This window comes from Hemiscyllium ocellatum, chromosome 2 (assembly GCF_020745735.1).
Source record: "Hemiscyllium ocellatum isolate sHemOce1 chromosome 2, sHemOce1.pat.X.cur, whole genome shotgun sequence".
Taxonomy (NCBI): domain Eukaryota; kingdom Metazoa; phylum Chordata; class Chondrichthyes; order Orectolobiformes; family Hemiscylliidae; genus Hemiscyllium; species Hemiscyllium ocellatum.
The window spans coordinates 80,449,369-80,471,846 of NC_083402.1; the positions used below are offsets into that span (position 1 = coordinate 80,449,369).

The window sequence follows — 22,478 nt, forward strand, 5'->3', positions numbered from 1 at the left end:
AACAGTTTCATCCACCAGCATGTCCTTTCAGTTTGCTGTTCTTTATCTCTTTGAAATTTCCTTATACACTACCTATTTCTTTAACACTGTACTATGCATTTCTGACTTTTATTTTGGACTACCATCTTGTACTACATGTATAATTTCTTCCTTATTTAGATCGTACAGGTCAAGGATTTTTACGAACATTATTAACTTTAAACACAAAAGGACTAACACCTCTTCATTATGCAAGCTCAGACTGGACAGACATTCTCATCCCAAGAGGAGTAACAGCTAGCATTTAACAAGTACTTAAACCATCTCCTGCTTCCACAGGACAGATGTCACGCAAACTTATGTACAATAGATAACAAAGATGTGACCATAGCGCTATAATTTTAATGTTTGTAAAAACTGTGTATAAATGAGGCAACTGTAAGACTGTACTTTGAGTTCCATCACTGCCTCAAACTGTGCCACTGTTGATGCTCAATAAAGAGGCGATTTTCACCACTCACTGATCTCAGTCATTATTGAACTTGATGCCACATTTGCGTCACAATCTTAGGATAGCACAAAGCTCTTCACAGCCAACAAGTGCAGTCACTGTTACAAATTAGGAATGATGGGCACTGATTTTGTACAACAAGGTCCCAGAAATAACTATTTGATGAGTGACCAGATCCACAGAACTCTCAGGCTCTGACTCCGTTTCTTTAGCAATAGCATATAAAAGCCTGAACCATTCTTGTCAATAATTACTCCCAGGTTGATGATAGTGGGGGCTTCAGCAATGATAATGTCATTGAATGATGATTAGAATCTCTCATGTTGCAGATTATCAATGCTTGATACTTGCTACTTGTCAGTCTGAATGGTATCTAGGTCTTCCTCAATATAGGCATGGATTGCCTCAGAATTTGAGGAATACAGCTGATGCTGAACATTATGCAATAATTTAATCATCCCAAACCTCCCCACTTCTGACTTCATGAAGGAAGAAAGATAATTGATGAGGTAGCTGAAGATGGTTAGTCTGGAAAATTCTGCTGTGGTAGCGGTGTTCCTACCCCTAGACTGAGAGAGCCAGGTTCAAGTCCCACCTGCTTCAAATGAAAAACAAATCCTGAGATGGTCCTCCAGAGTTGTACTGCAATTGATAAGGCATGACTTCCAAAAACTATAGCTTTTTGCAAGGAATGACTGCAACGGGAGGATTTTGCCTGTAATTCTAGCTTTGCTCAAATTCCTTGATGCAACAGTTAGTCACAGTTACCTTGATATCAAGGGCAGGAGAAAGTGAGGATTGCAGATGCTGGAGGTCAGAGTAAAACGTGCAGCACTGGAAAAACACAGCAGGTCATGCAGCATCCGAGGAGCCGGAGAGTCAGCATTTTGGGCAAAAGCAGAAGGGTCAACTCCCCTGCTGTTCAGATGCTGCCTGACCTGCAGTGCTTTTCCAACGTCATACTTTTCGACTTTGATATCAAGGGCAGTCATGCTGACAGTTCAGACTTTTTAGCCATGTTTGGAGAAGTCTGTATTTATGTCAGGAGCTGAATGGCTCTGGCATTAGTCAAACTGAGCGTCGGTGAGCAAATTATTCTCATGTCATTACAACTTGCTCATACTCTAACATTCAGGATAGGGATTTTTGTGGAGTCAACTCTTCTATTTATTTATTTAACTTTCCATCATCATTCACAGCTTGCTGTGAGAGGACTGCAGAATTTTGATTTGATCAGTTAGTTGTGGGATCACTTAGTTCTCAAAATCCATTGGGGTTTCCCTGCACAGGTTTGATCCTGCTGGCTATGGTTGAGGCCTGAGGGCAAAGGTGAAGGGAGGTTTTTCTCCTCCTAAAGCAGGCTGTCAGTTAGTTAAAGCTTCAGATTACCACTCCTGGAATGATCTCTATCAGTTTGGGGCAGCGCAGTAGCTCAGTAGTTAACATTGTTACCTCACAGCACCAGGGACTCGGGTTCATTTCCACACTCGAGTGACTGTCTGTTTGCATATTCTCCCCATGTCTGCGTGAGTTTCCTTTGGGTGCTCCGGTTTCCTCCCACAATCCAAAGATGTGCAGGTTAGCTGGATTGATCATGCTAAATTGCCCATAGTGTCCAGAGATGTTCTGGGGGATTAGCCATGGGAAATTCGGGATTACAGGGGTAGGGTAGGAGGCCAGTGCATCTGAGTGGGATGTCCTTTAGAGGTTGGTGTGGACTCAATGGGCCAAATGACCTGTTTCCACACTGTAGGGATTTTGTGATTCTTACCACCTCATTCTGCTTCTGCTGTTTGGCTTATGAATAGTTTTATGTTATAACTTCACCAGGCTGGCATTTTCTTTTTTAGGTGCTGCTCCTGGCTTCCTCTCAGCCACTCTTCATTGAGCTAGCATTTATCATTTGAATTGGTGAAAATGGATGATTGAGCATTATGCTGGCGAGGGAATGATGTTACAGATTGTTCTTGAATGCAGTTCTGGTGCTGCTTCATGGATGCCCAAGATTTAGTTGCTGGACCTGTTCTGCATCTATCTTATTCAGCATCAACATCAATTATAAAGTGCAGATCAGAGCTGAATTTAATGCTTTATTTGAAAGACCACCTAAGTACACATGTACTGGAGTGTAAGAATACATTGTTCAATTCCTGGACTGGGATTTGAGCCCATAACCCTTTGGTTCACTGCCAGGAATGCTACCAAAAACTAAACCAAGCAAAGTTTTCAAATAATAGAGGGGGCACAAGTTAATATTTAGGAATTTGGAGGGAAGTGTAATGCAGAATCACTTTACTGTAACTAGGGAAGACTTATGGACTAAATTATGCCATTGAACCATTAAAATTAATAGTGAAGATGATTGAATTGATGTGCTCCTGGAGAATAAAATCATTGAGGCCTTTTGTGAAAGCATTTGGATGTGATTAAATCAGTTGACAAGTCCCAAGTTCATTGACCAAGTAGCCTTTTCCTGCTTGTAATTTGTTTATGTTCTTATGGAGGGGATGTCCAAGACCAAACTCTAATAGAATTGTAGAAGCTAATACTGTGATATTTCAGCTTGAGAAATGCATCGATCCTCTGAGTTTTTAAAGTGTTAAAAACCAAAATTATAAATTGCCAGCTGAAGTTTTTACCATGTATAGAACAACCATCTTCAGACAATCAGGGTAGTAGAATTTAACTACATAAATATATCAAATAATTTACTTCTTAAATTTATATATTGTAATCCTTAGATCGTATTGCACAGAATATAATCAAGTCCCACTTGGAGACATGTCAGTATACAGTGGAAGAACTTCAACAGTTGGCATGGCAGACGCACACATATGAAGAAATAAAAACTTACCAAAACAAGGTAACCATTGATATTTACATTGCTCTTCAACGTTTTTCGATTAAAAGGTTTGATATAACGAGATCCAATTAAATCATGATGATGTAACTGAACACATGAATGACATGGAAACTTCAGCAAGAAAGGAAATATCAGCCTAGAATAAACATGTGAAATGAGAAGTCTTAGACACCACACTAGTGACCTGTATTAAGAAATTATTAGGCACAGATGTAAATAGAGGAATGTTACAGTTCGAAAGGAGTCGAACAACCTTACTTTGAGATAAAGAGCAAGCAGCCTTAGAGACGCAATGCATTTGCAAATATCCAAAATCATGAGGTCCTCTAGATTAGTATCTCAATGTACAGGCTGCAGAATGGGTTTAAAGCTCAGGATAAAGCAATATGGAAAGGTGAACGTGAGGGTCAGATTAGCTTGAGAATAGCAAATGATAACAGAGGTGGTAAAGTTTGTGTTGAAAGGGAAATATAGTAACAATTGTCATCCTTATGATACGAATTGGGTCAGAAGAAGAAAAGTGAGGTCCCTTCAAAGAAAGTTTGGAATAAATATAAAATCATTTGGTTTTCAAGTTCCCTCCTTGCTCAAACTATGTACTGCCTGATTCATTCGGTTTTTATTTCAAAAGCTTCAAGGCCAAAATATCATTTGCAGATTTTGTTAACTGTAATTGCTGGGCTCTCTCTGTTTTCATGAGTAGAGAACGGTGCTCAGAGGGAGACAATGATTTTCTACCCATTGATGAAAAATGATGATCACTGGCACTTGTAATCTCCTCAGATATGCTTCCAGCAAATGGCACTCATGTCAGGAGTCACAGACCATGGAATCATTCCTGGTGTATTTGACTGTGAAAAATAATCACACAGATACCGTTCTAAGATTTGGGGTTATATTGGTGATTGGTGCCACTGGCGTGTCAGATTTATTTTGAATATTTGTTTTGCAAAATGGAGCTAAATAGTTATGGTCTATAATGCGGACCTGTGCTGTTCAAAGAAACCACAGAACAGTGAAGCTAAAATTCGACTGTTAAATGACAACCTTTCCAGTATAAGCTCTTCATCAGCTCTTTTTGACTCTGATCTCCAGCATCTGCAGTCCTCACTTTCTCCATTAAGTGACAAGTCAAGTTTTAACTTTAATTAAAACAATGGTACAGAATTTACCACATTTTATACATTATATACTGCGAAAGCAGATAAAGTGTCCAAATGTTAAATTCAGAATATATTAAAACACAGGATGTTAAAACAACACAAAAGGTTGATTCATAAAGTCAAACACAAATAACATTTCAGATATAGATCATTTATTAGAATTGAAAGTGAATAAAATGAGGAGAAAAGAGGATTTATATGTTACTTATGGTATCAAAAGAGGCAATTGTTAAGTTTAAAAGTATATTTTAAAAAGCAGTGGCAATGTGGTATTTTTAGTTAGGCGAAAGCATTTTTTAAAAATAGATTTCTAAAAAGAATTCCAAGTTGATGTGGATAAAAATGAAAAGTGGACAAGGAAAGTAGAGAGAAAGTCAAGGCGGCAGGTGTGGCCCAGAGTTCCTAAACATTCAAATCAGAATTGAACAGAATACCAGGAGAAAGATGATGGTACTTCCAGTCCTTTACTCATTCCCATTCTAACACATATAGCTGAACTGGCTCGGGAAAGTTGAATGTTAATTTCAGGAACGATATCATAACTTTCTCCTTGGTATCCCCCTCAAAATGCTATTGCTCTTCTTTCTGACATTTGTTTCTAACACACCTCAAATGTTCTGTGTAGTTTGCTTCATCTTTCCCTCCCATTACTGTGTTTTTCTCTTTTAAAAGGTGAGGGAAGTCATATGGCAACAATGTGCAATTCAGGTCACGCACGCAATACAGTACGTAGTCGAGTTCGCCAAACGCATTACAGGGTTCATGGACTTGTGTCAGAATGATCAAATACTCCTCCTCAAATCAGGTATGGGTTGCAAATATATTTCAGTAATGAGTAAGGTTTCAGTTAAGTTTTGGGTTATGGCAAAAATACTTAAGAGGCAATGCAATTATTTTCTGTGATTACTTTCACAAGCAACCACAATTATGGAGTCAGTGATACAATGCTATTATTTCATCTTTGATCATATCTTCTGTTGTCAAATGATTCGCTTTTATCATTTTAGCCTAATGAAAGTTAAGATGAAATGGAAGACTGAATTGTACAGGCTGATGCTGGTACACATCTGGGCTTTGCTTCCCTTTGAATTTTCCTCTGACATCTACACTGTCACAAGGAATTGAAGGCATTAATGCACGCTAATTCAGGCATTAAGCAACACCTACCAAACATTCCAGTCAAAGTAACAAGTCTTTACCCAATTGGATTAACATACATAACCCTGAAGCTTGTTCATAATTCAAGGCAATCATTCTGATCCACAATGTAGCTCAACACAATCACCTTTGTCACACCCCCATTAATACCCTTGGATAATAATTTAATTTTTGAAGTTCAGATATTATTCTGGTCAGTCAAACTGCACTTATCCTTCCTAATGTGTGTGCTCAGAACTGTCAAAGCATGACTGATGTGGTCTATCCAATGCTTTGTATAGCAGGCAGCAGACACATAAGAACACCACTACCTGCAAGTTCCCTTCCAAGCACTCACCATCCTGATTTGGAAATATATCACTGTTCCTTCAGTGTAACTGGGTCAAAATCCTGGAACTCCATTCCTATCAGCATTGTGAGTCTACCTACAGCACAAGGACTGCAGTAGTTCAAGAAGTGGAGGTGCCAGAGTTGGACTGGGGTGGACAAAGTTAAAAATCACACGACACCAGGTTAGAGTCACAATAGGTTTATTTGGAAGCATGAGCTTTTTGAGCGCTGCTCCTTCATCAGGTGACTAGTGGAGTAGAATCATAGCACACAGAACTTATAGCAAATAATCATAGTATCATACACTGATGTGATGTATTGAACAAACCTAGATTGCTGTTAAGATTTTCATCTTTTAGAATGAGTTGCAGGTTTCAATTCATTAATGTGTAGATCCACATTCAAGACTTTGTTTCAAGTCACATTCTTGAGTTAACTTAAGGTTTTATTTTAAAAAAGGTGACATCTCAGCTCAGACAATGCATTAAAGGTGTGAGGTTAGAGTCTCTATGTATTCCAATCTTGAGTCAGACAGGTTCTATTTCCAAAGTAGGAATTTTAAAAAATCACATAGATTATAAAAAATACTGACTGCCTACAGCTTGTGTGCTTTCTGAACAAAGTAGAATGTATCTGCCAGTGCAATTCTGCAAAAGCAAATTCACCCCAGAGAGGTGTGTGTGTGTGTGTGTGTGTGTGTGTGTGGTGCAGTGGGGTCACCTGTAGTGTGACATGAATCCAAATTCTCATGGGTACGCAACTTGGCTATCAGCCTCTGCTCGGCCATTGTGTTCAAGAAAGCAGCTTTACACCACCTTGTCAAGGGCAAGTAGGTCAGGCAATAAATGCTGGCCCAGCCAGTGATGTCCATGCCTCATCAGTATTTAAAAAAAGCAAAACTTCTGAAGAGCACAGTGGCTCAGTAGTTAGCACTGCTGCCTCACCGCGCCAGGGACCCAGGTTTGATTTCTGCCTCAAGTGACTGTCAATGTGGAGTTTGCACATTCTTCCCGTGTCTGTGTACATTTCCTCTGGGTGCTCCAGTTTCCTCCCACAATCTAAACATGTGCAGGTTAGGTAAATCTGTCATGCTAAATTGCTCATAGTGTTAGGTGCATTAGTCAGTGGAAAATGGGTGTGGGTAGGTTACTCTTTGGAGGGTCAGTGTGGACTTGTTGGGCCAAATAGTCTGTTCCACACTGCAGGGAACCTAATTTAATCTCAAGTTCAGTCCTTTAGAAAAGGAATTAAAAATAAAGATATGCAGTTATATAACACAAGCTCAAAATATCCCAAAACACTTTACTAGCCTATCAAGTATTTTTGGAAGTGGAATTACTGTTGTAATGTAGGATAAGTGGCAAGCAAAATATGCACGACAAGACTCCACAACAGGAAAATCTGTTTCTGTATAGTTTATTACGGGATAAATTTCGGTCAGGATACTGGAGGTCAATTCCTGTGATCTTCTTTGAAATAGTGCCATGGGATCTTTCACATTGACATGACAAAAGAGACAGAGCCTTAATCTCATCCATTGTCCCATTCACTGTATTCTGCTGAACAGGCAATGTCTTAAACAGGTCAGTTATTTCTCTCTTCAATCAACAGCTGAAGTCTCTAATGGGAATTGTTGTCTTCTGCTTCTGGAGATTGATATAAATAGCATTAATAGACATTTACATGTCTACCAAATTCGTCACTTCTTTATAAAATTCATTCAGGTTCCTCAGGTAGAAACTATTCTTCACAAAGCATGCTGGCTTTCTCATCAGCTAAAACAGAAGATGTTCAGTCACTTCATCTTAAAATGATAGACTTTCCAAAATGAATGGTTGGCTACTAGTTAATAATACATTGGCTTTCCTCTTTTGGCTCATTTAAATAATGGTAGAGTCCAATGTGCACTTTGCTAATCCAAAGAAATGGTCCATGCAAGAGAACTTGAAAAGATCATGATTAGAACATCAGCAATGTTCTTACCCACTTCCTTTAAACACTTAGAGGGAGCTTTCTTCTACTGGGGATTTGTTATTCTTATTGCCATTATTTTCTTCAATTAATTTAATTTGCATACACTCATTTTAGTAATGTCACTCCATCCCTGAAGTGCCATTAGTTTCTTTGGGACATCCAGCATGCAATCCTAATTCTGCAGAGTAGACAGTGAGGCAAAGTCATTATTTAATGTGTCTATTTTTGTATTTTCACTTGTACTATCATCATTGCCAGTTTTTAAGGGGCCTATGAATCTTTTAACAATACAAAGCATCGTACAACTGTTAACATTTTTGAGGTGTGTTTTTATATATGTTAACCAGCATTATATATATTAACACACCCTAAGGGGAGATCATGGCATAAGTGGTATTACTGGGCTAGTATTCCAGAATCTTAGATTAATGTCCTGGGAATAATGGTTCAAATCCTAAGAACCCTTATGTTAATATCAATTGTCATAAACCAACCATTTCACTAATGTCCTTTAAAAGGAAGAAAATTTGCCACCCTTCTCTGGTCTGGCATATACTGTATGACTCGTAACTACCCTCTAGGCAATAAGGTCTGGGAAACAACCGCTCATCTACCAACACCCACATCCTTTAAGCACATTTTTAAAAGAAACATATATGCAGATAGTTGGGTTCTTGAGAGATAGAAAACTTGAGGTTTATTTATAACTATTTACAAAGCTGCAAATCACAGGCATACCCAGCTAACTGATGTTATAATATGTTGCAATATTATATACACAATAAAGGGATGTCACATGCTGGGATGTCACATGACTGTCTAAAAGATTTAGGCTTCTCTGATCTGAAATCTGTGCCATACTACAACAGGTTTAGTCAGGGGTTTTGGTTGCTTAGTGAATAGATGCACCAAATGACATTTTCCTGAGCTGTACAGTTCTGGAAGGTTCCAGTTTACTTGCACAGTCTGTGCTAAATCAACTGACGGCTGAAACATCAACAGTAAAAGTACTACAATTGGCATCAGTTATGGCATGAAATGCCCTCCCTAAAAGAATGGTGGTAGGACATTCAATAGTAACTTCTAAGAGAATTGAACATTGCTGGACTGTGCAGAAAGAGCAGAGAAGTTTAATTAATTACATAACTCCTTACAAATGACGAGGATTATTTGAAGATAATGTAATTTGTGATGGAGTAGACTATGAACTCATGATTCTACAAACAATGATGTGTGATCTTGACTGCAGAAAGAGCAAACCTTCCTTCGCCTAATCTCTGCTTATGGTTTTACCTGTTATTAAATAAGCATGCCTGATAAGAAAGTGATCTTTCTCAAAGGTAATGTCTTCGTCATTTGAATAACAGAATTGGATTAGATAACATAATATTGGGAAATATACCACAGCAACAGTTACTGCCTTCAAGAGAAGAGGAAAGAAGAGTAAACTGGAAGGAAATAGAATGTCCAATGCACCATCACTCTGGAATAACTAGAATATTTAAACAAGTTTCTTAAAATTATATAGGTGTACTGGTGAAGAAAAATGCTTAAAATTTTGTCCTTGAGGTGAACATTAAATAACAATGCAATGTCATGTAAAATGACAACATTTTCATATCATTTCCCCATAATGTTAACAATAATAACTTGGGACACATGGCCTTTGAAATTACCAAAGTGCTATTCATCTCATGAAACAAACTTTGTTAAATTCATGTTAGGCAAGTAAACACTTGACAAGTCTTTTAAGATTTGTATATTTCTTTCTAGGAACCTATCTGTGCACCTTCATATCTTTTCTGTTCATTCATTCAATTCATTCTGTTCAACTTTTCACATTAGGAAATCAGCTTAAACTTAGCAAATTGTTAGGAATTCTTTAGCTTTAACGTTGGTAATTTAAATTAAGCATCTTCTTAACACTTTTTGACTTTTGGATCAACAGTGCTGTCTCACCACTGCATATTTTTTTCAATGGTGTTTCTCTGTATGTTAGGTTGTTTGGAGGTGGTGTTGGTCAGAATGTGCCGTGCCTTTAATCCACTGAACAACACAGTGCTTTTTGAAGGAAAATATGGAGGCATGCAAACATTCAAAGCTCTCGGTAAGAAAAAGCCTTTTTATTAATTATAATTTGAGACAATTCCAGTATGACCAGTGAGCCTGATGTTGGTGGTGGGCAAGTTGTTGGAGGGAATCCTGAGGGACAGGATGTACTTGTATTTGGAAAGGCAAGCACTGCTTAGGGATAGTCAACATGGCTTTGTGCGTGGGAAATCATGTCTCACAAACTTGATTGAGTTTTTTGAGGAAGTAACAAAGAGGATTGATGAGCGCAGAGCAGTAGATGTGATCCATATGGACTTCAGTAAAGCATTCGACAAGGTTCTCCATGAGAGACCTGTTAGCAAGCTTAGATCTCACAGAATATAGGGAGAACTAGCTATTTGGATACAGAACTGGTTCAAAGGTAGAAGACAGAGGGTGGTGGTGGAGGGTTGTTTTCAGACTGGAGGCCTGTGACCAGTCGAGTGCCACAAGGATCGGTGCGGGTCCTCTACTTTGTGTCATTTACATAAATGATTTGGGTGTGAGCATAAGAGATATAGTTAGTAAGTTTGCAGGTGACACCAAAATTGGAGGTGTAGTGGACAGCGAAGAGGGATATCTCAGATTACAACAGGATCTGGACCAGATGGGGCAATGGGCTGAGAAGTGGCAGTTGTAGTTTAATTCACATAAATGCCAGGTTCTGCATTTTGGGAAAGCAAATTTTAGCAGGACCTATACACTTAATGGTAAGGTCCTAGAGAGTGTTGCTGAACAAAGAGACCTTGGAGTGCAACTTCACAGCTCCTTGAAAGTGGAGTCACAGGTAGATAGGATAGTGAAGAAGGCATTTGGTATGCTTTCCTTTATTGGCCAGAGTATTAAGTACAGGAGTTGGGAGGTCATGCTGCAGCTGTACAGGACATTGGTTAGGCCACTGTTGGAATATTGTATTCAGTTCTGGTCTCCTTCTTATTGGAAAAATATTATGAAACTTGAAAGAGTTCAGAAAAGATTTACAAGGATGTTGCCAGGGTTGGAGGATTTGAGCTGTATGGAGAGGCTGAACAGACTGGAGCTGTTTTTCCTGGAGCGCCGGAGGCTGAGGGTGACCTTATAGAGATTTACAAAATTATGAGGGGCATGGATAAGGTGAATAGGCAAAGTCTTTTCCCTGGGGTCAGGGAGTCCACGGTGGCACAGTGGTTATCACTGCTGCCTCACAGCGCCTGAGACACGGGTTCAATTCCTGCCTCAGGCGACTGACTGTGTGGAGTTTGCACATTCTCCCCGTGTCTGCGTGGGTTTCCTCCAGGTCCTTCCACAATCCAAAAATGTACAGGTTAGGTGAATTGGCCATGCTAAATTGCCCATAGTGTTAGGTGAAAGGGTAAGTGTAGGGGAATTGGTTTGGTTGGGTTGTGCTTCGGCAGGTCGGTGTGGACTTGTTGGGCCGAAGGGCCTGTTTCCACACTGTAAGTAAGTAAGTAATCTAATTACGGAACTAGAGGGCATAGATTTAGGGTGAGAGGCGAAAGACATAAAAGAGACCTTTGGGGCAACGTTTCCATACAGAGGGTGGTACGTGTATGGAATGAGTTGCCAAAGGATGTGGTGGAGGCTGTTACAATTGCAACATTTAAGAGGCGTTTGGAGGGATATGGGCCGGGTGCTGGCAGGTGAGATTTAGATTGGGTTAGAATATCTAGTCGGCATGGATTGGTTGGACTGAAGGGTTTGTTTCCATGCTGAACATCTCTATGACTCTATATAGATTTCAGTAATACCACACCTTCAAGCAATGGAAGCTGAATAAAATTAATCTAAAACATCTTTGTGCATTAAAAAAATAATGGGAATAAAAGTAAAACAAGATCACGAGACCTGTAAGAATGCAATTCAGAAGGTCAGGGAGTTGATAACAAGGGAACTAGTCATACTATCCTCAATAATTTTTTCTTGTAGCAACTGTGCCATTGGACTGAACTGTACAATTGTTACATTACTATCACAGTAAGAGTTAAGCTTAGTGAATTGCTCCTATCTTAGGTCTGGTTATCTTCAGGGTGTAACTTCAAAAGATTAATGAATCCATGGTGCTAGAGAAAGGGCAGTCTTGCTTCCAAGGCATAGAGGTACATCACCTTTTAATCTTTGACCAATCAGAAAAATGTGGCCAAGTGCATGCCAGAATTTAAAATTGATGTTATTAACAAACAAGGCTTCCCCCAATGGCTCAGACTCTTAAAAGTAACTTTCACACACTGTTAAGAGTCCATAATATGAAGTGAAATTAGTGACACTGAGAATGGGACAGTAGAGCACAGTCAGCATAGAACATCGAACATAGAAAAATACAGCGCAGTACAGGCCCTTTGGCCCTCGATGTTGCGCCGACCCAAGCCCACCTAACCTGCACTAGCCCACTATCCTCCATATGCCTATCCAATGCCCGTTTAAATGCCCATAAAGAGGGAGAGTCCACCACTGCTACTGGCAAGGCATTCCATGAACTCACGACTCACTGAGTAAAGAATCCACCCCTAACATCTGTCCTATACCTACCTCCCCTTAATTTAAAGCATAGATTTGTATAAAAGTTTGATTTTAACTAATTTGGTTGAATGTTTTGAGAAAGTCATGAAGTGCATAAATCAAGGCAATTAGTTGAATAATGTATGTATAAATTTGCAGAAGATGCTTTACATGATGCCACATAAGAGGTGTTTCACCAGTCTGAAGAACAAATTATTAAAAGAATTGTATTTGTCAACCATTAGAAATAATCTTTACCCATCTTATCTTCTGTCTTAATGAGGACAAGAATAAAAGAATGTCAATGGGTCAGATAAAAGAAATGGAGGGAATGAGGTGTTTCTTAGCCTGACTAGGAATGGTGTGTTTCCAGGATCTGCACAAAGATGCCCTGTTTATAAAATACACATTGGGAACCAGAATAATGGAAAGTAAATGTTAGCATTCTGAACAAAATAAAGAATACTCTTTGAAGGCGGGTAAAAGGGAAAGCTGGGACTGAATTTGGTCAGTTTGTTCAGTTGGCTGGACAGCTTGTTTGCAGTGACGACTGCAGCGACTTGTGGGTTCAATTTCCACACAGGCAGAGGTCACCATGAAGGTCCTGCCTTCTCAATTGCACCCTCGCCTGAAACATGATGACCAAACCTCCCTCTATGTTATGTGGCCATGCAGATACATTGAGTGTTCATGCACACCAACTGATGTGTCAACACCATTTCAAGTGTTGATTTCTAGGTTTAGTATACATGGACCTTGGTGGTCCACAAATTAGAGTGAATGTAGGTGGTGATGCTCAGTTAAAACACACCACCATTTATATCTTTCTATTGGAATAATAGTCTGTGGTCCTCTGGGGTTATAACGACAGTCAGAAAATGAATTTCCACAGAGATTCTTGGGGTCTCCAAGGCTCTTCCTTCAAGACTTTACAGAAAAATCCCAATACACTCCTGAAGATTTTAATTGGTGAAATTACAGGGGAAAAAGATCAAAGGAAAGGCCTGTGCAAGATTGGATATTGTATGTAGGACATTGAGTATAATTTTAAAATAAAGAATTTGTCAAGGTTTTGAGTAGACCACCTGATTAAACTAAACATCTTTTTGGTGACAGCTTTATAAAATAAGTTAAGATATTTCTCAGCATTAACCGGTCTGCATGAATGTTAGTTAGCATTGTAGTAAATTGCGTGTCAGTGACCCTTTTCACTGAAACTTGAATGTTTTGATGAGCTTTAGAGTCAAGTCATTTACAGTACCGAAGTAAACCATCTTACTCATTAAGTCTATGCCAGCTCTCTGCAGGACAATCTAGTCAGTTTATCTCCAGCTTAATCCTCATAACCCTTCAATTTCCTTTTGAACTCATTATTTCTGCTTTCACCATCCTTAAGGGTAGTGATTTCCAGGTCATTACTAACAATTGCATAAAAGTTGTTCTTCCTCATATTTCTCGTGAACTTAAAACATTTAATCCATGTCACATGGCTCTGTTACCAACAACTAATTGAAAGAGATTTTCCTTATCTACCTTATCTGAGCCTGTCATAATTTTGAACACGTTTATCAAATCACCCATCAATCCAAGTTAGACAACCTCAGCTTTTCCAACCTAACCTTGTAATTAAAATTTCCCCAACTCTGGAACTATTCTGAATCCTTTCCACAAAATATCTAGTTCTGCTGACTTTTGTTGAATGAAGTACAAAATGTAAACCACTCTAATGCACCACCTATACCACACCAGACGCCACTTTCTATGCTGGTAAGAGGGTGAATAAATGCATCTCTTTGTGATGTTCTCTCCCTTATTCTTTGAGGCAGAAAGATCAAAGTTATCTGAAGGACCTATCAAAAGAGGACAATAAAAAGGGTAGCATTTAGTGGTAAAGGTAAACAGTAGCAGATGAATGCCAGCACAAACCACTATCCTGATTTGATAGCATGAATGTATCAGAGATAGAGTTGGGAGGCACGATGGCATAGTGGTCAACAGAACTGCCTCACAGCACCAGGGACCCCGATTCGATTCCAGCCTTGTGTCTGTATGGAGTTTGCATGTTCTTCGTGTGTGCTTTGGCTGGGTGTTCCAGTTTCCTCCCACAATCCAAAGATGTGTGAGGTAACAAGGATAGGATGAAGGGGCTGGGACTTTTGTGTTGGATGTTCTTTGGAGAGTTAGTGTGGACCTAATAGGCCAAATGGCCTCAATCTGCACTATAGGGGTTCTAGAGGAAAAGAAGGAAAAGAGAATTCCTAAACGGCTGTTATGTCGGACCTCCAGTTTGGGCATCTCCAGTACTGTATTCTCCTCTGCTCCTGATACTGACGGTGGCCCCTTCCATGAGTCTGACTTGCCATGTAGAGATAGAACTTCTTCCTCTTCCCATCCTTATTTCCCAACTGTTTTCTCCCATCTTCGCATGCAGAAGAATAGAAGCAGATTAATGCATGTTGTGCTGTAGGTGTTTTCAAACAATGTGAGGCATCTTAGCATAACATATACAATGACAAGGAGAAGAAGCAAGTTTGATCAAGAATGGATAATTGATGTGAGAGTGGTCCCAGGTTTTGAATGTGAATACAAATAGAAAGAAGCTAATGTTCCATGCTGCCTTGAGGACAGAGCGAAGAAACAGAAAAAGGAAGCATTGATACTGCTGGACAAAATCTAAAGTTATGAATAATTGTCTAGAGAATAAATGAGCTGTGAAGGAAATCTTGACCTGTTTGTGAGATAATTAATTATTTCTTCCTGACTTTCAGTCAGGTCCTAGGGCCAGTTCTTCTTGTATCTACAGGCCTTGTCATCGCTGCCCGTACCTACTGAATTATTTGAATTTAATCGGATATTAGGCATGATTTAATTTTTATTAACTGGTGGGAGATAGATGGTACTGACTGTCTGACTGACATTGCTGTTGCCCTTCTTGAACTGCTGGAGTCAATGTGCTGTATGTAGAGCTGCAATGCTGTTAGAGAGGGAATTCCAGGAGGTTGACCCAGCAACAGTAAAGGAACAGTGATCTGTTTCCAAGTCAGCATGGGTTTTCTCCGGGTGCTCCGGTTTCCTCCCACAGTCCAAAGATGTGCGGGTCAGGTGAATTGGCCATGCTAAATTGCCCATAGTGTTAGGTAAGGGGTAAATGTAGGGGTACGGGTGGGTTTCGCTTTGGCGGGTCGGTGTGGACTTGTTGGGCCGAAGGGCCTGTTTCCACACTGTAAATCTAATCTAATCTAATCTAATCTAATCTAAATCTCCATTACTTTATCTAAGGTCAAAGTCATTTTCCCTACTGGTAGCAATTGAATTCTTGACCTCAAATAAGTAATCCTGGCTATTCACTGATTCTGAATCGTTTCACAACAATGACCCTTGCAGACAGCTGGAGCACACTACAACCATTATGTTATACAAAAACTGGCCCTATTAGCTTGCCATGCTGTTATATTGCTACTCCATGAAATAAGATTGATTTTTCTAAATTAGTATTGATAGAATTTAAAGAAGTGTAACTCATATATATATATATATATATATACACGTTTAGTTGATTTGGTAATATTGATTGTAACGTTCATATCTATTTCCTTTCAGGATGTGATGACCTAGTCAATGCTATATTTGACTTTGCTAAGAGTTTGTGCTCCCTTCAGCTGACTGAGGAAGAAATTGCTTTGTTTTCAGCTGCTGTTCTGATATCACCAGGTTAGTGTCTTTATGGATTAGAGTGGTGCTGGAAAAACACAGCAGTTCAGGCAGCATCGGAGGAGCAGGAAAATCGACGTTTCGGGCAAAAGCCCTTCATCAGGTCTTTATGTACAAGTGTTTTTAAATTATTGTATTTGGAATTAAAGGGTATTCCAGTTTATCACCTCCTGATAAAGAAGCCTTTAGCTGACAGTGAACACAAAATGATAGAACTTAATATTTAATCTGAAAGTGAGAAAAGTGTGTCCATGAGAAATGTTTTAAAGCTAAATTAAGGTAACTGCGAGGGTATAAAGGTAGAGTTAGCTCAGGTAAATTAGGGAACGAGATTAAAACATAGGACAATAGAGTTTGTATGGCAGTACTTTAAGGAGACATATAACTCTGAGCAAAGATTTATCCCAGTGAGAAAGAAAAGGTCTTTGAGAAGGATGCAATATTTGTGACTAAATACTGAAGATAAGGAGATAATGAAATTGGAAGAAACACTGTACAAACTGCAAAGATTATTGTAGGTCAGAAGATTGGATGGACATTAAGAACTAACAAAAAGTGACTATAAAGGAGCAGCAAGTAGAAAATGAGAAGAAGTTAGCTTGTAACATAATAATAGGTTGCAAGAGTTTCTACAAGAATGAGAATAGGATAAAAGTAACTAAAGCCAGTGATGATTCTTGAAGGAGTGAGTCTGGGGAATTGATAATGGCAGAGGCTTTGAAAGGTATCTTCTACCTATAGAAGACTTAAAGAAATTTCCCAAAGGTAACTGAAAATCAAAAATGGATAGAGGATGAACTTTACAGCTTCAATATTACCAGGGAAAGCATGGTCGGCAAACCATTAGGATGACCTGAATCCCAGGGTCTTCAAAGTGTTGGAGTCAAGAATTGTAGTTGCACTGGTATAATGTTTTAAAATTTCTTAGTTCTGGAATGTTCCCAACAATTTGAAAATAGTAAACATAGCACTCATATTCAAGAAAGAAAGGGGGCAAAAAGTAAGAAATCATTGGCTAATTAGTTTAACATACTCATACAAAAAAAAGAGCATTGATAAACAAGTTAACAGGATACTTATAAATCATGAATTGATTAGGTAGAGCCAACATTGATTTGTGAATCAGAAGTTGAGTTTAACTGATCAGTTAGACTTTTGGACAATAGATGGAATACTTTGGGTTTGCAGAAGGTATTTGATAAGATTCCACATCACAGGTTGCTGCATAAGATGAAATGACATGGTATAGGGGGTAACGTATTTGTGTTGATGAAGATTTTGTTAGCTAACACGAATCAGATATCTGGGATAAATTTATCCTTTCTAAGTTGGCAAGCTGTAACGAGTGGAGTGCCAGAGAGGGATTAGTGCTGTGGCCTCATCTATTTACAATCTACGTTAATGATTGATGAAGGGACTGAATGTGCATGCTAATTTTTTAGTAACATTAAGATAGGTTAAAAACACATTGTCAGTTGAAGGTAATGTCTAGAAATGGGTATGGATGCTTTAAGCAAGTTGTCAAAAGTTTGACACGTGAACTACAGTACAGGTCAACATGAACTTGTTTGTTTTAGCAGGAAGAATATAAAAGCAATATACCATTTAAATAGAGAGAGATTGCAGAACTCGATGATAAAGAGTGTTTTGGGTGTCCTGCTATATGAATCACAGAAAGCTAGTATGCAGGTACAGCAAATGATTATAAAGGTAAATGAAATGTTGCTGTTTACTGTTTATTGAGTGAATGGAAAATAAAGTAGGAAAGTTTGACTACAGCTGTACAGGGTGTTGGTGAAACAACGTCTAGAGTACCATGTATAGTTTTGGTCTCCTTATTTAAAAAAATATTAAAATTTCTTCAGCAGTAGATCAGAGAAAATATACTCAACTGATTCCTTGTATGAGGAACTTGACTCATGAGGAAAGATTGAACAGGCTAGGCCTACATCTATTGAAGTTTAGAAGATTGATGGGTGATTTTAATGAAATATTTAAGATCTTGAGGGAACTAGATTGAGTGGATAAAGAGAGGTTTTTTTCCACATGTGGGTGAGAATAGAACTGGGGGTGTAGAATATGAATAAGAGGTTTACCCTTAAAGTCAGAGATGAGGGTAAAGTATTTTCTGTCAAAGAGTTATTAGACTGTGGAATTTACTTCCATAGAAGGTAGTGGAATTTGGCTCTTTAAATTTATTCCATGCTGAGCTAAATTCTCCACAAGGAAAGTGGAGGGGTATGGAGTGAAGGCAGGAAAGGAGAACTGACACCACAACCAAATCAATCATAATATTATTGAATGGTGTAGCAGGCTTGATGGGCTCAAGGACCAACTCATGTTCCTAAGTTCATTCACTATTTAAAAGGAAATACCTTATAAAAGAGAAGAGAATGAGTTTTGTGGCTTTACATCTGTATTCTTTCCACTTCCTTCAGATCGACCATGGTTGATGGAACCAAGGAAGGTTCAAAAGCTACAGGAAAAAGTTTATTTTGCACTACAGCATGTGATTCATAAAAATCACCTGGATGACGACACATTAGCAAAGGTATTCTTTGAGCCGCCCCAATTGGTCAAATGGGAGTGTGAAAGTTATGGAAGAAGCATTATATACAGGAAGAAATTTGGCCTATAAGAAACTGGATGAAGTCACTCAGTAATGACAAAAAAGTGCAAATTAATTTATCTTCAGTGTTGAAAACAAGATGATTCAATAGTTAGAGGAACAGATGGATTTATCTGTAGGTATAGACATGGCTCCAGTATTTTGCATCCCTGGTTCCAGGTCAAGGAAGTAACAGCACAGCTATAGGACTTTTGGGGAAAGGTGAGGACCTAGAGATTGTGGCACACATTGGCAACAATGACATAAATATACAGAGAGTTGAAGTCCTAAAAGTAAAATTTATTAATCTAGGCAAGACACTGAAAAGCAAGACCTCTAAGCAGCAGGCTCATCATTGTTTGCTGTACCATATATGAGTGAGGATAGAAATAGGAAGTTTGAGCAAAGGAACATGTGACTAGAAAAATGTAGTGAAAGGGAAGGTTTCAAATTTCTGAGGTTTTCAGCGCAGTTATGGTGTAGGTGCTACCTGCACATGAAGGATCAGAAACAAAAAAAAAATTAAAGTGGAAAGGAGCAAAAATAAATCCAAGAATCAACCTGGGTCAAATTACATTTTATTGTTCAAAAAGCTGTTGATGTCCAAAGGGATTCAGTTGTCCTTGTTCATAAGTCTCTGAGATCTTGCCAGCAGTAGCACGCAATTTGCAAGGTAATCACTGTATCATAAGAGCATTTGAACATGGGAGCAAAGAAGTCAATTGTGTATAACATTCATGAGGCCACAGCTAGAGTATTGTGTGCACTCCTGATCTCCTCACCTATATCCTTGCTATAGAAGGAGTGCAACAGAGCTTCACCAAGCTAATGCTTGGGACAGTGGGATTGTCTAATGAGAAGAATTGCCTTGTCTTCTGTGGATGAATAAGAGGGAATATCATCCAAACTTACAAAACTCTTAAAGAGGTAGATGGAATAGATGCAGAAAAGATGTTTCCCCTGGCTGTGGGATCTAGCACCAGACACAGCCTCAAAATAAAAGGCAAGTCATTTAGGACTGATATGAGGAGGAACATTTTCACTCAGAGGAAAGTGAATGTTTGGAATTCTCTACCCAAGTGGGTTGCGGAAGCTCAACATTAAGGAAGAGCTTGATGGATTTCTAGTTACTAATGAAATCAAGGGATATTAGGGTGGCACGGTGGCTCAGGGGTTAGCACTGCTGCCTCACAGTGCCAGGGACCTGGGTTCAATTCCTGCATTGGGTGACTGTCTGTGTGGAGTTTGCACATTCTCCCAGTGTCTGTGTGGGTCTCCTCCCGGTGCTCCGGTTTGCTCCCACAGTCCAAAAATGTCTGGGTCAGGTGAATTGGCCATGCTAAATTCCCTCTAGTGTTAGGTGCATTAGTCAGGGTTACTCTCTGGAGGGTTGGTGTGGACTTATTGGGCCAAATGGTCTGTTTCTACACTTTAGGGAATCTAATCTAAATGTGGGGATAGTTTGAAAATTTGTAGTTGAGATAGATGATCAGCCATAATTTAGAACAGTGGGATAGGCCCAACAGGATGAAAGACATAATCCTGCTCCCCCGTACTCCTACATTTAAAGGTGGCCTAGCCAGACATGGTAGACAAGGTTTACAGTAAAGATTTGTACTGGCCCAACAAATGAGGTCAATAGAGCATTGTTTGCAGTTGCATTTAAGACTATGTACTTTTTTTCTTCTTTCAGTTGATCTCCAGGTTACCAACTTTAACTGCACTTTGCAACCTGCACACTGACAAGCTCCAGGCATTCAAGCTGTTGCACCCAGAGACAGCCAACAGCCTGTTTCCTCCTCTCTACAAGGAGCTCTTTAACCCGGACTCTTCCGTCCTCCCCAAGTGACGGTGGTGGCTGGCACACGCCACCATGCTTGCAATAAAGCTCTCTTCAGAAAAAGACAAAAGACATGTAAATTTGAGACTTCTAAATGAAAAAAATTACTACTGCAACACTAGGAATGTCCTGCACTTAAATAGATTCTTTTTCACCGCTACCGATTAAAGAATGTAAATACTGCACCTGATATGGAGCTTTGTGGAGCCGTTCAGAAAATGTACAAAAGCTAAGTCATTCTACTTTTATCTGTTTTGGGGGTAAGTTTTAACAATCAGATGCTGGTTAATACTGTTTTATAATTAGAACCGTGATTTCACAGTATTATTCCTTCTATTCATGGCTTAAGATATGGTTTAAGAGAATTCAGCCTATTGGGCTGAACTGTTACTGTGTGTATTTTTTTTCATGTCTTTTGTTGGGTCTTGCAATTTTACTTTTAAGGATTTCACAATTCCAATATATATGGATGCAAGTATATATTTGGAAAATATGTGAAAGATAAAAAGACATAAACAAAAGTCTTGTCTGGATTGTTGAGAAATTGAGTGTGGATTCTAGTATGTTAAATGGAAAGCTGATTTTAGGGATTTGTTTCTTGGAAATGTAAACTTTAGATTGAAAACGCATTAGGTTTCCACATTAAGCTATATTTTTATGTATAAAGTTGCACAGAATGACAAAACACAAATCAAAAAAGATATTATTTGGCCTTTTTAGCTGTAATGACCATGACAAAGTAATTTCTGTTCTAAAACCTTGTGTGAAAGCTGTAATGGTCTTTGTTTTTAGTAACAGTTTGTGTCTCAGTGTGTTTCAGACAGAAGCTGGTAGTAAAATGGTTCGATCTACCAGGAAAGGCTTTTAGCACATATCTTTATTACTCCACATCGGAGCTGTCAGTCAGTGAGGGACACTATACCCACATTCCTATTTTGATATTGCAACTCCCTCTCACTTACTGTTTTCCATACAAGATCCATTTTTGTTCTCAAAATTTTATATTTAGAATATCAAGAAGCACTATTTGATTTGTTGGTCTAATTAGACTGAACATAACATTCTGGATGTTGATATTCTGTTGTAAATGTGCAGTTTATTTCAGCTTGTTTTGTAGCTCTGCTAATATTCTTAATATCATTCCAATTTCAATTATTTTTGGGAAAAAAGCCCTGCAATGCAACAAATTTCAGCTGGAAATGGACTTTGATTATTTGACACCAGCATGGAGGAGTTTCTTGGTGCTCAGTGAACAGTGGCACTTTATCTTTCTAAGTGCAGTACAGCCACCAGCAAACCAGCCTATACATTTGTCCTGTAAAATGATCATCGGCATTACTGGAAGAAGTATTTTACTTTGACTGCTCCTTGTCCTTTATCAAATTCATAATGGGAAAAAGAGAGTGCAAATATGATTTTAATTATGATGTTGCTCTGCCAACAATGGAAATTCATTGAAAATCTAGTAACCTTTAATACTAATGTCTACATATTAAACAGATCCAAAAATAGGAAAGTTGAACCTATACACTTCATGGCCATAAATTTAATTGTTAGCCTTTGCAACCTATATATAAGGCGTATGTAAAATGTAATGAGTTACTTACAATTCTTTACAGTTGTGAGACTTATATGGAAAAATACTTTGAAGGCTAATTGTTATCTGAGCAGAAAAATGGCTCTATCATTTATTGCTGTATTCTAGCAAATCATCAACTAGTGGAATGCGTGGTTTAATTTTCCACAGTTGAAGG

At 38.7% G+C, this 22,478-nt stretch overlaps 1 protein-coding gene across 1 annotated transcript in view; it reads left to right on the forward strand.

Annotated features, from left to right (window-relative positions):
• Window positions 1–20,733, forward strand: part of rorb (RAR-related orphan receptor B) — an 86,371-nt gene extending 65,638 nt beyond the window's left edge. Inside the window, exons 5-10 of the mRNA XM_060845016.1 lie at window positions 3,232–3,353; window positions 5,189–5,321; window positions 9,978–10,085; window positions 16,166–16,276; window positions 18,715–18,827; window positions 20,578–20,733. Coding sequence (XP_060700999.1) covers window positions 3,232–3,353; window positions 5,189–5,321; window positions 9,978–10,085; window positions 16,166–16,276; window positions 18,715–18,827; window positions 20,578–20,733 — 743 coding nt within the window. The remainder of the gene's footprint in view (window positions 1–3,231; window positions 3,354–5,188; window positions 5,322–9,977; window positions 10,086–16,165; window positions 16,277–18,714; window positions 18,828–20,577) is intronic.
• The last annotated feature ends 1,745 nt before the right edge of the window (window positions 20,734–22,478 follow it).